The sequence below is a fragment of the Tiliqua scincoides genome, chromosome 11 (assembly GCF_035046505.1).
Source record: "Tiliqua scincoides isolate rTilSci1 chromosome 11, rTilSci1.hap2, whole genome shotgun sequence".
NCBI classification, from domain to species: domain Eukaryota; kingdom Metazoa; phylum Chordata; class Lepidosauria; order Squamata; family Scincidae; genus Tiliqua; species Tiliqua scincoides.
In genome coordinates, this window is record NC_089831.1 from 22,669,149 (window position 1) to 22,682,089 (window position 12,941).

Below are 12,941 nucleotides of genomic sequence, written 5' to 3' on the forward strand. Positions count from 1 at the left end.
TTTCCTGAATTCTTTTTTTTTTTTTAAATAAAACATTTCTTAGGAAAAGAAAAGAATAGCCAGTTTGGACTCTGATCCTGAGAAAACTGGTTCTGGTAGTTGCTGGGCCCAAGGGACTGGTGGAAGAATCTTGTGCAAGATCCCTGGGGAGGAAGAGAGGTTTGTAGTAGCAGCAGAGTTTTTCGGGAGGGGGGGATACACCCAGGGAAATGAACAACCAAGCCCTCCACACTGTCCCTCCTTATCCACTTTTGAAACCATGGCTTTGCTGAACTGCCTTCATGTCTGGAAGGTTGAAAAGGAACCCTTCATCCAGCTCCCATCCATAGATGTACTGAGAACCAGCAAACATGCAACCCTGTGTCAAGTTCCTTCTCCTATCCCTTGCCATGTGTAGTAATGGAAATGTGTGAAAACATAGTAGTAGGTAGTACTACTACAGATAGTAGGTGCCCCTGCTTCCTGCCATTTCGCGGCAGTCAGTGATAGGGGTGAATAAATCATGGGAGAGGCCAAATATTCAAACACAGAAAGTGATGCATTCACACACACGCGCTCCAGTCTGAAACGGTGGCCCATTTCAAGCCAGTCCGGATCGGATCTCAAAATGGAGCGTACTTTTGACCTGTCTGCTAGCCTTCTCCAGCCATGTGCCACCTTGCAAGCAAAAAACTCCCCCAAATTCACCAATGCAAAGGAGGGAGGACTGACTGCAGGAAGGGGCCCAGCCCTCTACCCTTCAGGTGCACAGGCAGACAGCTGCCTTACTGCATGACAACCTTCAGTACTTTAAATAAATGATGCTTCTGAACATGCTCAGAAGTGTCACTTCCTGCTGGGCTCAAGCAGGGATAGCACAACCAAATCCACCGCCTGACATCACCCTCAGATGACCCTGCACACGTGCACCTCCCTCCAAATTTTTTTTTTAAACCAAGCAGAAGAAAAGCATGCCTACACCCTCCCCGCATTCTTTCCTCACAAGGTTCTTTTCCAAAAACAGGTAGTACAGGACTTCCTGTTTTATTTAAAGAGACCGCATGAGGAAGGAGCAGGGTGAGTGGATAGGAAAGCAGCCTGCCAATGCCCATGTGACTTTTTTAGGCACAGGAAGTGGCAATCAACTTCTCTACCCTCTACCCTCACTCCTTCCTTGTGCAGTCCCTTTAAATAGAGACCACATCATCCGCTTCACCACACCATCCAATGACCCTCGCGTCATCATCATCATGTGACCCTCATCATCCACTTCACAGATGACTGGCTGTGGGCTCAAGGGATGTGTTTTCTTTCAAGGAACGTTGGCAAAGCTCAGAGGATTAAGGATGCAAGCAGGGAATGTTTTCCCATCTCAAGGAAAGGCATGATGGAACACCATCACATCACACCTTCCCATTATTACATGTTACAGAGGAGAGGAAGAGGAGCTCATCTTGGGGCTGTCAGCCACCCATTCCATCCTATCACATCAGTGCTGGCAATGGGTGCCCAGGGGTTCCGTGACCATCTCATGAGTTGTCTGAAGATCAGAGTCGCAGTCAACAAAAAAAATATCTCACAGACTTAAAAGCATGCCCAGCAAGCATAGCCTTGTAAGACTAAATTAACGTTCAGGGAAAAAAAAAGTCAACAGAAATAGTTACTAAATCAACCTGGTTTGAAAGTTCACAGCTGTGTTCTACAAAGTGTAATAATTAACTTCTTCTTTTTTTTTCGGCCCATACAAAAATAACATATTGCAACTCAAAAGTGCATTTCTCTTTAAAATAAACAGTTGACTATTTTTTTTTTTTATCAAATAAAATTTTTTACACCGTTTTGGTTTCTGGAGTCAGAAACACTCTTCATGCTATCACCATGGGGACATCGTCTGAAAACCCCGTGATCATCGGTGCCTCGTCGTCCTCGTCTCCTGGGAAATAAACACAAAGCGTTGCTCACACAGAACTGCAGTGGGTCCCTGTCCGAGCTGACTAGACGTGAGTGGTCCGCCCCCAATCACATGGGGCTGTGCAAACCCCAGAGCAGACACCCACACCGACGGCCCACTAGAGCACACCAACGGAGCACACACACCACCCAGCAGAGTGGTGGTCCGTATGCATGAAGCAGCCCTCCATGTGGCATTCAGTGGTAATACTTGGGATAATGAGTTGTGCTTTTTTTTAACTGAACACAGTATTAATTCTTCTCTAAGGGTCGAACTAGACACGCAGGCAATCGCGCTCTGAAGAGGTACGGTTGCAACCAGAAGATTTTCTTTTTTCCTTGGGGTGGGGGGGGATGTCAAATTTTTCTCCACTTGCCATTTTTCCACTGAAAATTGCACAACTGCACCCCCCACACACTCCCCATGGAATTGGCCATTTGTGGCAAAGAGGTGCTTGGAAATCAGGATGGTGGGAAAATGGTGTGCAGGGAAGCAACCTCCTCCTCTTTCTTGTGCACTCTGTTTCTGAGATCAACTGGGGGGCTTCCACAGCTGTTTTTGGGGGGAAAGGAAGCACCGCCAGCTGCAAGCAGGTTTCTTTTGCAAGCATGTCCTGACCCTATGATTTCCCAAGTGCAAGAAGTTGGCAAGGACACAGCACATTCCTCCTGGAAAGCCACAAGTATCCATACTTTGAGAATGTTCAGAGAAGGCTGTGAGACAAGGTGTGGACCTGCTACTTCCACCACTGCCACCAGCACCATCATCCCACATGCAGTGGCGTGACACAGCTGGGGTGGCCCACCTGCCCCCTCAAGGCAATCCTTGAGGTTTGTCAGCCTTTCCGCTGGGGTGCAGGAAACCCAGATGTTTGGAATAGCGAGCAGAGTGTTGAAGGGCCCTCCAATCCACCTTCACCTCCCTTTGGCTCCAAACTGGAGCCATTCCAGAGGTGGGTGTGACACGACAGCGTCATTGCATCACTCCACCTTGGGCGCTGGCCGGCCTAGCAATGTCACTGCCCATAAGCAAACAAACACACACTGTGTGGGAAACAAAAAGTTGTATGATTTCTGTAGCGCAACACAGCCCGGCACAGCTTCTCTTTTTTATGCTTGCCACCACTTTGAAAAAGTCATTTCTCTTGGGAAAACAGCACCACTCACCTAAATCATCCCCCGATGAGAATATGGCTGACCCGAGTCGGGAATTGTAGTGGCTGTTGGCGAAGGCCGTGAAGCTGTTCTGGAGCCGTCTGTGCCTCATGTACAGAATGACAAAGCCAATGCCCACCGTCACCAGCAAGAGGAACAGTATTGGCACCACGATGGCGGCGACGTCGGTCGACCTGTCCATTTTGGAAGCAGCAGGGTCTCCGCCTAGAGAAGAAAGAAGGGGAGGCGATGAAACCGATTATCCAAAGTTTCCCACAGCCGAGGTCCTTAAGGACCCAACTGGAATGAAGGCTGTAGCCTGCAATCTGGGCATTTTTATCCTTAAACCAAACCTTTATCCTTAAAGGTCATGCCTCTGTTTGTTCTCACTGTGATGCAGGAGCAACTACGCTTTGTTGCTACTGAAATGCTTGAAGTTTGGGCCAACTGCGTCAGTCCTTCTCAGCTGATCAAAACTGTGCCAAAATGGCAAGAATGAGAGAGCGGAAGAGCCTCGTACCATGTGCACCATTTGCCTGGTTTGGGCCATTCCGGCGTTCCCGCAGGGATGCGGGAAGAGCCCCAAGGAAGTGAGATCAATGCAAGAAGGGGCCTTGAAACAGGGACAAAAGCCTGCTCCTTACCAGCTCCAAGCTCGTTGTAGAGGAGTGTCGCAGGCTCCCCACACATCTGCCCACTGAAGAGGCACTTTGCTTGCACCGTGAATGAATAGTTGTGACCCATCTTCAGATTGGAAACTTTGAAGACGTTCTCTGTGGTGTTCCCCAGGTAGGCTGTGTAGTTCAGCACACTGTCAAACATGTGTATCTCATATCCCTGCAATGTAAAACACAACCCACCATTTAAGCAGGAGATCTTGCCTGATGAGTTGCTTTCAGTTTCACCTACATTATCCATTACCCCTCGGGGCTGGGGGATAAGAATACGCCTCAGTTTTGCTGTACTTGTTGTAAGAGGCGACTAAACAGCCACCAGGTAGATGCGACTCATCGGCCTGGGAAGGCAGCACATCTGAGAGAAGGAAAACTCTGATCCCAAACCTCCACTGCCTTGTGGCTACATCCAGTTATGGAAAAGGCTTCAGGAGTCAACCTCGAGGCAAAATCCGGAGCCGGAGTCCCTGAGGCAGTTCATGGCTGAACACAGTCACGTTCTGGCAACTCCTGCAACGCCGCTGGAACCAACCATATTGGCCTCTGCCTTTCCATTGGACCATTTCAGCGACGTGGAGAGGGGGGATTTGCTGCATGGGAAACAGTCTATCCTCCATATCTACTTTACCCTGGCTTCGCGCACTGGAGAGGACACTCTGTTCCAGAACCACCATTCAGAGCGCGATACCATAGTCTTCCGAGACTGAAGGATGCCAACATTGGGTTGGACATTATCCTGTGCATCTATCCTTAATGTTTTCTACATCCTTGCATTTTTATCATAGCTTTCCTCCAGGGAGCTCAGGAGTGGCATGCATCATCCCCACGCCCCATTTTACCCTCACAACAACCCCATGGGGTAAGGATGGCTGAGACAGGGAAGGACTGGTTCAACAAGCTTCATGGCTGAGTTGGAACTTAACCTCAGGTCCCCATAGTCCTCATCAGGCACTCTACACCACACTGGTACTGAGGAAATGGTGCTCTGTTTTATTCTGGATTAGCCTCATGCGCCCTTTTTGCTAAATGAGAAGCTGGAAAACGGAGAGGGAAAGGTGATGAGGCCGCAGCTCATCTAAGTTAAAGGGGAGATAAAGAAACTGAAAATAAAGGGGAGAGGAAGAAACAGAATGATGACTAAAGAGTGACAGTGGGTACAGTGGTGTAACTACCGGAGGGACGCCACAGTAAGCACTGCAGATGCCTCTATGTGCCATGTAAACACACTCCTGCCCAGAATGGCTCCAACAGTGAGGGAGGGGCTGCTTACACGGCACACTGCAACATCTGCCGTACTTCCCATGCTGCCACCCCCCCATAGCTACACCACTGAGTGGGTATGTTTTCAGTAGCCAATAAACAAGTCTCTTCTTGGAAATGGTGGTCAGACTGGAGTTCCATGGTTAGAGTTCCGGAGAATTCTGGGGTTGTTCTAGCCGGGTGCAGAATCCATACAACGGACTCCATGCAGACTATGAAGAAGAACATGGATTGCCTATGAGCAAATACCATTCAGTGTGCATCATTTTGGCTGGGGATTAAGACTTAAAAGCGGGGTGTGACTCAGTGGGCGAGGATAGGTCTTACACGTAAAGGCCTTGAGTTCAAATCCCAGCATCCCACACTCAAGGCTGGGAAAGAGTCTCTGCGTGATGAGACCCTGAAGAGCCCCTGATGGCCAGAAGAGACAACACTGGATCTGGTAGATCAATGATCAGACAGCAAGCCCATTTCTCTGGCGGCTGCACTGGCTGCCGGTTCTGTTCCGGGGCCAATTCAAGGTGCTAGTTTTGACTTTTAAAGCCCTTTACGGCTCGGGTCTGCGGTATTTGAGGGACTGCCTCCTTCCCTACAATCCTGCCCGTGCTCTTAGATCATCTGGGGGGGCCCTTTGGACTGTGCCGCCACTTAGGGATGTGAGAGGGGCGGTGGCCAGGAAGAGAGCCTTCTCGGTGGTGGCCCCCGAACTGTGGAATACCCTCCCCTTAGAACTGAGAACTGCTCCCTCGTTGCTAACGTTTCGGCGTGGACTGAAGACCTTTTTATTTCAAAAAGCTTTTAATTGTTGACAGGCTGGCTGGCATTCTTGCTTTTTGTATGAAAATCCACGGGGTTTGTTTGTTTTTAGATTTTTTAATTATTGTAAATTGTTTTTAATGATTGTTTTTCATGTTGTACTTTTAAATTGTAAGCCGCCTTGTGTGCCCGTTGGGCAAAAAGGCGGGGTATAAATTAATAAAATAATAAATAATAAATAAATGATAAATGATGAATGATAAATAATAAATTATTATTATTATTATTATTATTATTATTATTATTATTATTATTATTATTATTATTATTATTATTTCAGGAGCTCCAAAACAAAACACGCATGCAGTTATAACTTACCCGGCTTTCGCTAAAATGAGTTTCTTTTAAGGCTAAACTCTTCCAAAACAACAAGATATGGTCATTTTCTGGTATAATCTTTAAGGCGTCTGGTGCAGCCAGGGAAACTACCAAAAAAAAAGAAAAAAAGTGAGAGATAAGGGGAGGTGCTTAGCCACGTGCCCGGCCACTTTCCCCACACCACAGCTCCATCCTACACAGCACTGACAGCTCTTAAATGCTGTGTGGGCAGCGCAATATTCTCTGCCCATTGCTTTTTCCCTGATTTTTTCAAGCTCAGCAAAAGAGCAAAAACCATGAGTGGCCTCACTGCACGCAACACATCTAACAGCAGCTACTTTCCAGCTGCTCCGCTGGAACCAGCCTCCTGTGCCACCAGGTCTAACAGTGAGGTCTAACAGCCTCCTGTGCCACCAGGTCTAACAGGGCTCACCTGTGCTCATCTTCAGGCTGGCCTCTTTGCTCATGTTGCCCAGCTGAACGATGATGTGGTATCTCCCACCTGGCTCCAGCTTCTTGATGGTATATTCCACAGTGCTGTTTCGAGTCTTCACTTTGTAGATCCTGTCTGTTTTTCTGATCAAGTCTTTCACTGCTACAGCATAGAGCTGAGGGAGGCAAAGATGTACACTGTGAGCCCCTAAGGCCCACATCAGCTTGTTTGAAAAGTGAAATACAAAACACCGGCTGCAACCTAACTTTGTCAAAGAGGAGCACAACTAGGCACACACCTAGGAAGGACGACAGCTGGCATCCAATATTCCACGACATCTTTCAGTCCTGGCCCTTTGGCACACACAATACCCATGCTTGTGAGTTTACATTCTTCAGAACAGCCTTGCCAAATCAGCCTAAGATCCACCTAGCCCAGTGTTCTGTCTTCAACTACGGTTAACCAGCCGCCTCTCAGAAACACTACTTCTAAATACGGAGTTAGTATCAACACCAACAGACCGACCACAAACTTGTGGCTTTGCTTTAAAGCAGGGGTGTCCAAAGTTTTTGGCAAGAGGGCCACATCATCTCTCTGACACTGTGTCGGGGGCCGAATTAATTTACATTTCAAATTTGAATAAATTTACATAACAGAATATATTAAAGATGAACTTATATGAATGAATGGAGGTCTTGCAATAGCTCAAGGCCTATAAAAGGCCTTGCACAAAGCAAGGTTGGCCTTTCCTTTGCTGCTGCTACTGCATCACAGACATGAAACAACAAGCAGTGGAGGGAGCCCTCATCCCACAGCTCATGCGAGAGGTCAAACAGTCGCTCTCACACTGAGAGCAGTTGCGTCGGGCCAATGTGGGCTCCAACAAATCTCTGAAGGGCCAGAGGCTCATTGGAGGCTAGGGGCTCCCTCAGGGCCGCATTGAGAGGCCTTGAGGGTCACAAGTGGCCCCAGGTCCAGAGTTTGGGCACCCCTGCTTTAAAGTAAGTGATTGGTGGAATTTTCATGGAAGCCACATATGGGGTTTCCAATCGATGTTGTCCACCTGCAAATCAGCACTTTAATCGTACCATATCTTGGTCTGGGGAATCGTATGGCGACTCCCACTTGATGACAGCGAATGTTTTTGCCAGGTGCACAGCATGGAGGTGTCGTGGTGGGAGGCGGTTGTCAGGAATCATCTTCACAACGATGTAGTCGGAAGGCGGTCCTTGGTATGGAGACACCACACGGACCTGGAGAAGGGCAATGATTTGCGATTATGTACAATGCTTGGGAGTACTAAGGCCAAAGGACGGGATGTACATTGCTTGATAAACAAATGATTAAATAAATACAATCTGAGACACTGAGCATAGTCTTTGGCAGTAATCCAAGCAAAACAATACAGATACTCGCCCCGAGGAGCTTATAGCAGACACTTTTAAACTGGCAGCACAATCCTATGCACTTACTCAGAAGAAGGACCCATTTTGTTCAATTGAATTTACTCCCAGGTAAGTGTGTTTAAGATTGCAGTCAAGAAAAGATTATTCAAGGATTGGGTCAAGAAAGGATCATGCAAGTTGCATTCATTGGGGTGGAGGAAATCAGACATAAAATCTTTACCAGAAACAAGTATTGCTCATCTCTGTTGACAATGACCGTGATGTTGTGCAGCGTGGTGTTGGCACTGTTTGGGTTCCTGTACAGCTCTAGGAAAGATGTGGCGTAAAATATGCCATAGACCTGTCAAAGAAGAAGTAGTAAGGAATGGGTGGATTCTCTCAGTTCCACTTCATCATTCCGGGATTCCTTGGGTCCCCCTCCCACCCTAACATAATTCTGATAAGAACGTCAGATTTTGAAACACAGAACAGATTTTGCACGCAGGCCCTAAATTGTGAAAGTTGTAAAGCAATTTTTAAAACTTCCAGAAGACAGCGTTGCCAGTTCTTTAAAGCAAGGGTCTCCAAACCCTGGCCCGGGGGCCAGACACAGCCCATGGCATGCCTTTATCCAGCCCATAGCTGACCTCTTGTCCCCTGAAAGCCTCTGGCCCTCTCAACTGAACATGACCACAACTGTGCTCTGATTTTGTCTGGAGGATGTTTTGAGGGCTAGAGCGGTTAAATGAATGAGCCCATACAGGGCCCAATCCTATCCAATTTTCCAGTGCCAGTGCAGCTGTGCCACTTGGGCATGCGCTGCATGTTGTGATGGGGCAGCAGTCACAGAGGCCTCCTTAAGGTATGGGAACATTTGTTACCTTGCCTTGCAGCTGCACCGCTGCTGGAAAATTGGATAGGAATGGGCCCTCATTCATTTATTCACTCATCTAAGTTCCATTTCAAATTTATTTATTTAAATTTTACATTTAAATTATTTTTCCCGCCCTCAACACCACGCCAGATATTTGATGCGGCCTTCTGGCCAAAAGGTTTGGAAACCACTGTTTAAAGTATCATTTCAAATGTTATTTAAACAAACAAACAAACCCGTAAAATTGGACTTTTGCATAATAATGCAATGTTGAAGAGAAGAAATCAATAAGAAATGGCTTAAAATTTTGGGATGTTTTTCTTGCAGAGGCAATGTCATTATTTAGTTTCAGGAGGCTTTTTACTACAAAAATACAGACAAGGGAGCAGGAATCCCCCATCTCCTGGCTGGCAAAATCCCAGAAATTTTCTTCCGGGACAATAATGGATTCCAAACTCTTTGAGTTCCGCTCTGGTAAACTTTGCCGGTACAGCAAAACCTCAGAATTTGGGTCAGAAGCCAGTAGAGGCGGATTCCACAAGCGTCCAAAAGCAAGAGAGGAACTACAAGTTTCTGCTATTTGTTTCTATAGCCTTGTCAACAAATTCATTGAATTTTCTCTCCCATAAAAAGTTGCCATTCAGCCCACCGATACCTATTTTTGTCTTTGTGGCGATCCTAAAATTTTTTGAAAGGAATCAGCTCCTGAATGGTTTATAAAAGCTATTCTCTTTGATTATCAATTCTTTAACTCGCCATCAGCAAACAGCTATAAGAATTTAGTGTTTAAATAAAGGTTTAAACAAGTGGTTCTCAAGTGTTATGTGTTTCGGTCAGTCTGTATGGCCGGAAACATTTTGGGCTTGGAAGTCGTGGGTTCAAATCCCGCATCATTTACCAAGCTCTCTAGGGGCCCAATCCTATCCAACTTTCCAGTGCCAATACAGCTGCAATGCAGCCCCAAGGTAAGGGAATAAATGTGAATGTCCCACCCCAGCGCAGGATACAGCCTATACCCCATTGGCAAGGCTGCACTAGCACTGGAAAATCAGACAGGGTTGGGCCCAGGCTGCTCTAAGCAAGTCACTGTCTCTCAGTCTGATCTACCTTACAGGGTTGTTGTGTAGATGGAAAATAACACATTGCCCTTCCTTGACAAGAAATTCAAACTTTAGTAGCGGATCCATTTGCACACCATGCTGCTATCACAGACTGAGTATAATTGTCACATGACAGATGCAGTTACATGAACGGGGGATGACAATTTAGAACAGAAAGCAGGCACTTTTCCCACAGGGCAGCTTCTTTTCAGAGGATAAAGGAATTCTCACCACATTTTTAGGGCCGCTCCAGTTGCACTCCACAGCAGTTTGATTGACAGCTTTGGCCTTCAGGCTGGGAGGAGATGGCCTTGTACCACTTGTCACCACATGTGCAAAAGACAGAGGGCTATCTCCCAGTTCAGTCTTGGCCGAAGCGGAAATTTCATACGATGTTTGAGCAGTCAAGTTGCTTACTAAAGAGGGAAAGCAAAATAAGGGTGTGCAGGCAGTTGCCCCCAGAAAGTTTCACTTCTGCTGAGCTGAAATGCCCCCTACAGTGAAGATTGGGGGGATCAATGTCCTCTTCCACTGATGTTCTTAGCTGAACTGATTATTCTGATCAGGGCTTCAGAGGGGAATTTTATCAGGGGGTATAGGACCATCTAGTCCAGCTTCCTGTATCTCACAGCAGCCCACCAAATGCCCCAGGGAGCACACCTGATTTTTTATGCTCCATGCACCTGAGACCTGCAAGGCTTCCTGGGAATTGTAGTTAAGAACATAAGAACAGCCCCGCTGGATCAGGCCATAGGCCCATCTAGTCCAGCTTCCTGTATCTCACAGCGGCCCACCAAATGCCCCAGGGAGCACACCAGATAACAAGAGACCTGCATCCTGGTACCCTCCCTTGCATCTGGCATTCTGACATAACCCATTTCTAAAATCAGGAGGTCGCGCATACACATCATGGCTTGTACCCCATAATGGATTTTTCCTCCAGAAACTTGTCCAATCCCCTTTTAAAGGCGGCCAGGCTAGACGCCATCACCACATCCTGTGGCAAGGAGTTCCACAGACCAACCACACGCTGAGTAAAGAAATATTTTCTTTTGTGTCCTAACTCTCCCAACACTCAATTTTAGTGGCTGTCCCCTGGTTCTGGTGTTATGTGAGAATGTAAAGAGCATCTCTCGATCCACTCTGTCCATCCCCTGCATAATTTTGTATGTCTCAATCATGTCCCCCCTCAGGCATCTCTTTTCTAGGCTGAAGAGGCCCAAACGCCGTAGCCTTTCCTCATAACGAAGGCTTCTCCTTTGGATCATAATTTTATACCATCACTAGTTCATAATTCCCATGAATTACGATAAACAAAACTATGTAGGCTTACACACAATGTGAGTGCAAGTCTTCACAAAGTATAGGAATTTTCTCGCTTCCCTCCTTTGGCTTTGACCCCAGGCCCAGGTATAATGTACCTGCTCTCATGGACCTGGGGAGATCAAAAAATGTAAGGTCCCAGGAAAATTTCAATCCCCTTCCTATGGCTCTCGAGTGCCTTTTTTGACCCTGATTCTGGGTACAATTTACCTCCTGCATCCTCCTCTCATGGGCCCTTATTTTAAGACTCACCAGTATGCGCTGACTTTCCCTCGTCTATGAGAAAAGATTTTTCTTCTTGTCTGTGGGTGTCAAAAGTCCAGAAGAGTTTCACAATGTAACCATTCACCTGCAAGGTAGCAACACACAAAGTGTAAGATGAAACAAAACCCAAAACAGTTGTTCAATTGTTGATCTTTTTTCTCAAGGGCTGCAATGGACCAAAGCTTCTGAAGGACAATCCCTGCAAGGATCTCTCTGTGGTTTCTTCCCCTACTGCTCCTCTAACATGGGCATCAAATCATATGTGTGTGTTTTTTAGCCATGCAAGTGCTGCCTGGCCAGTGTAGCGACCACCGGGGGGGGGGGAGGAGAACCTCCCCCAAACTGCAAAGTTGCAGTCTGAATTTTGACAATCCTGCTAAGTTTCTCCTGGTTTTCAGAACTGGAGAAGGCTACCCAGTGAACTCAAACTAATTCTTGTCTTTGATACTGAAACATGGCTGGAGCAGGACTGCATAGCCCACTGTGACAGTCTGCTCAGAGAGTGGGCCATCCCCAGAGTGCACACAACTCTACAGCTGGGCCGGCAGTTCTCCAACAAGCCCTTCTGACTGACATTAGGAGGGTGGTGGTCACCAGCCAGCAGGCACAGTGGTGTAGCTAAGGGGGGCAGGGGCGTACATTGCCCTGGGTAGCATGCCTTGAGAAAGTGCCATCCCACACACCCGATAGAGGACCAGAGGTGAAAAAAGCAACTTTCTGACTCTCAGGGAGGCCATATGGATGAGGGATATTAAAAAATTTTGCCAGGAGCCTTAGCTACATCACTGAGCAGGCATATCTATGAGTTCCTCTCCACCACCACCCCCAAGCCCCACTTTCACAGCCCTGAATAGAGCTGCAAAATTTGGGGGAGCATTTCAGCCCAGTATTACTAAATCCAGGAAAAGTTCCAACCAAGCAAACAAAATTCCATTTCCAGGAATTTCAACAATGTCTAGGATTCCAGGACTTCAGAGGTGGCATCTCTCTAGCTTAGGGGTGTCCAAATATTTTGGCAGGAGGGCCACATTATCTCTCTGACACTGTGTCAGGGGCCTGGGGAAAAAAAGAATGAATTTGAATAAATTTACATAAATTAATATATTAGAGATGGAATTTATATGAATGAATGAAGGTCTTGCAGTAGCTCAAGGCCTATAAAGGCCTTCCACAAAGCAAGGCCAGACTTTCCTTCACTGGCACTGCTGCATCACAGACGTGAAACAGCAAGTAGCAGAGGGAGCCCTCGTCCCGCAGCTCAGGTGAGAGGGTGAACAGTCGTCCTCTTGCTGAGAGCAGTTGCATTGGGCCATCACAGGCTCCAGCAAGTCTCTGGAGGGCCAGAGGCTCATTGGAGACAGGAGGCTCCCCAAGGGTCTTATTGAGAGCCTCTGAGGGTCGCAAGTGGTC

The 12,941-nt window shown here is 47.1% G+C and overlaps 1 protein-coding gene across 1 annotated transcript in view; it reads right to left on the reverse strand.

Moving 5' to 3' along the window:
- Positions 1-1,844: 1,844 nt before the first annotated feature.
- SORL1 (sortilin related receptor 1) overlaps positions 1,845-12,941 on the reverse strand; it is a 66,999-nt gene continuing 55,902 nt past the window's right edge. Inside the window, exons 39-47 of the mRNA XM_066639426.1 lie at positions 11,520-11,616; positions 10,176-10,360; positions 8,212-8,331; positions 7,674-7,838; positions 6,586-6,760; positions 6,153-6,259; positions 3,729-3,921; positions 3,097-3,309; positions 1,845-1,912 (exon numbers count right to left, since the gene is read on the reverse strand). Coding sequence (XP_066495523.1) covers positions 1,845-1,912; positions 3,097-3,309; positions 3,729-3,921; positions 6,153-6,259; positions 6,586-6,760; positions 7,674-7,838; positions 8,212-8,331; positions 10,176-10,360; positions 11,520-11,616 — 1,323 coding nt within the window. The remainder of the gene's footprint in view (positions 1,913-3,096; positions 3,310-3,728; positions 3,922-6,152; positions 6,260-6,585; positions 6,761-7,673; positions 7,839-8,211; positions 8,332-10,175; positions 10,361-11,519; positions 11,617-12,941) is intronic.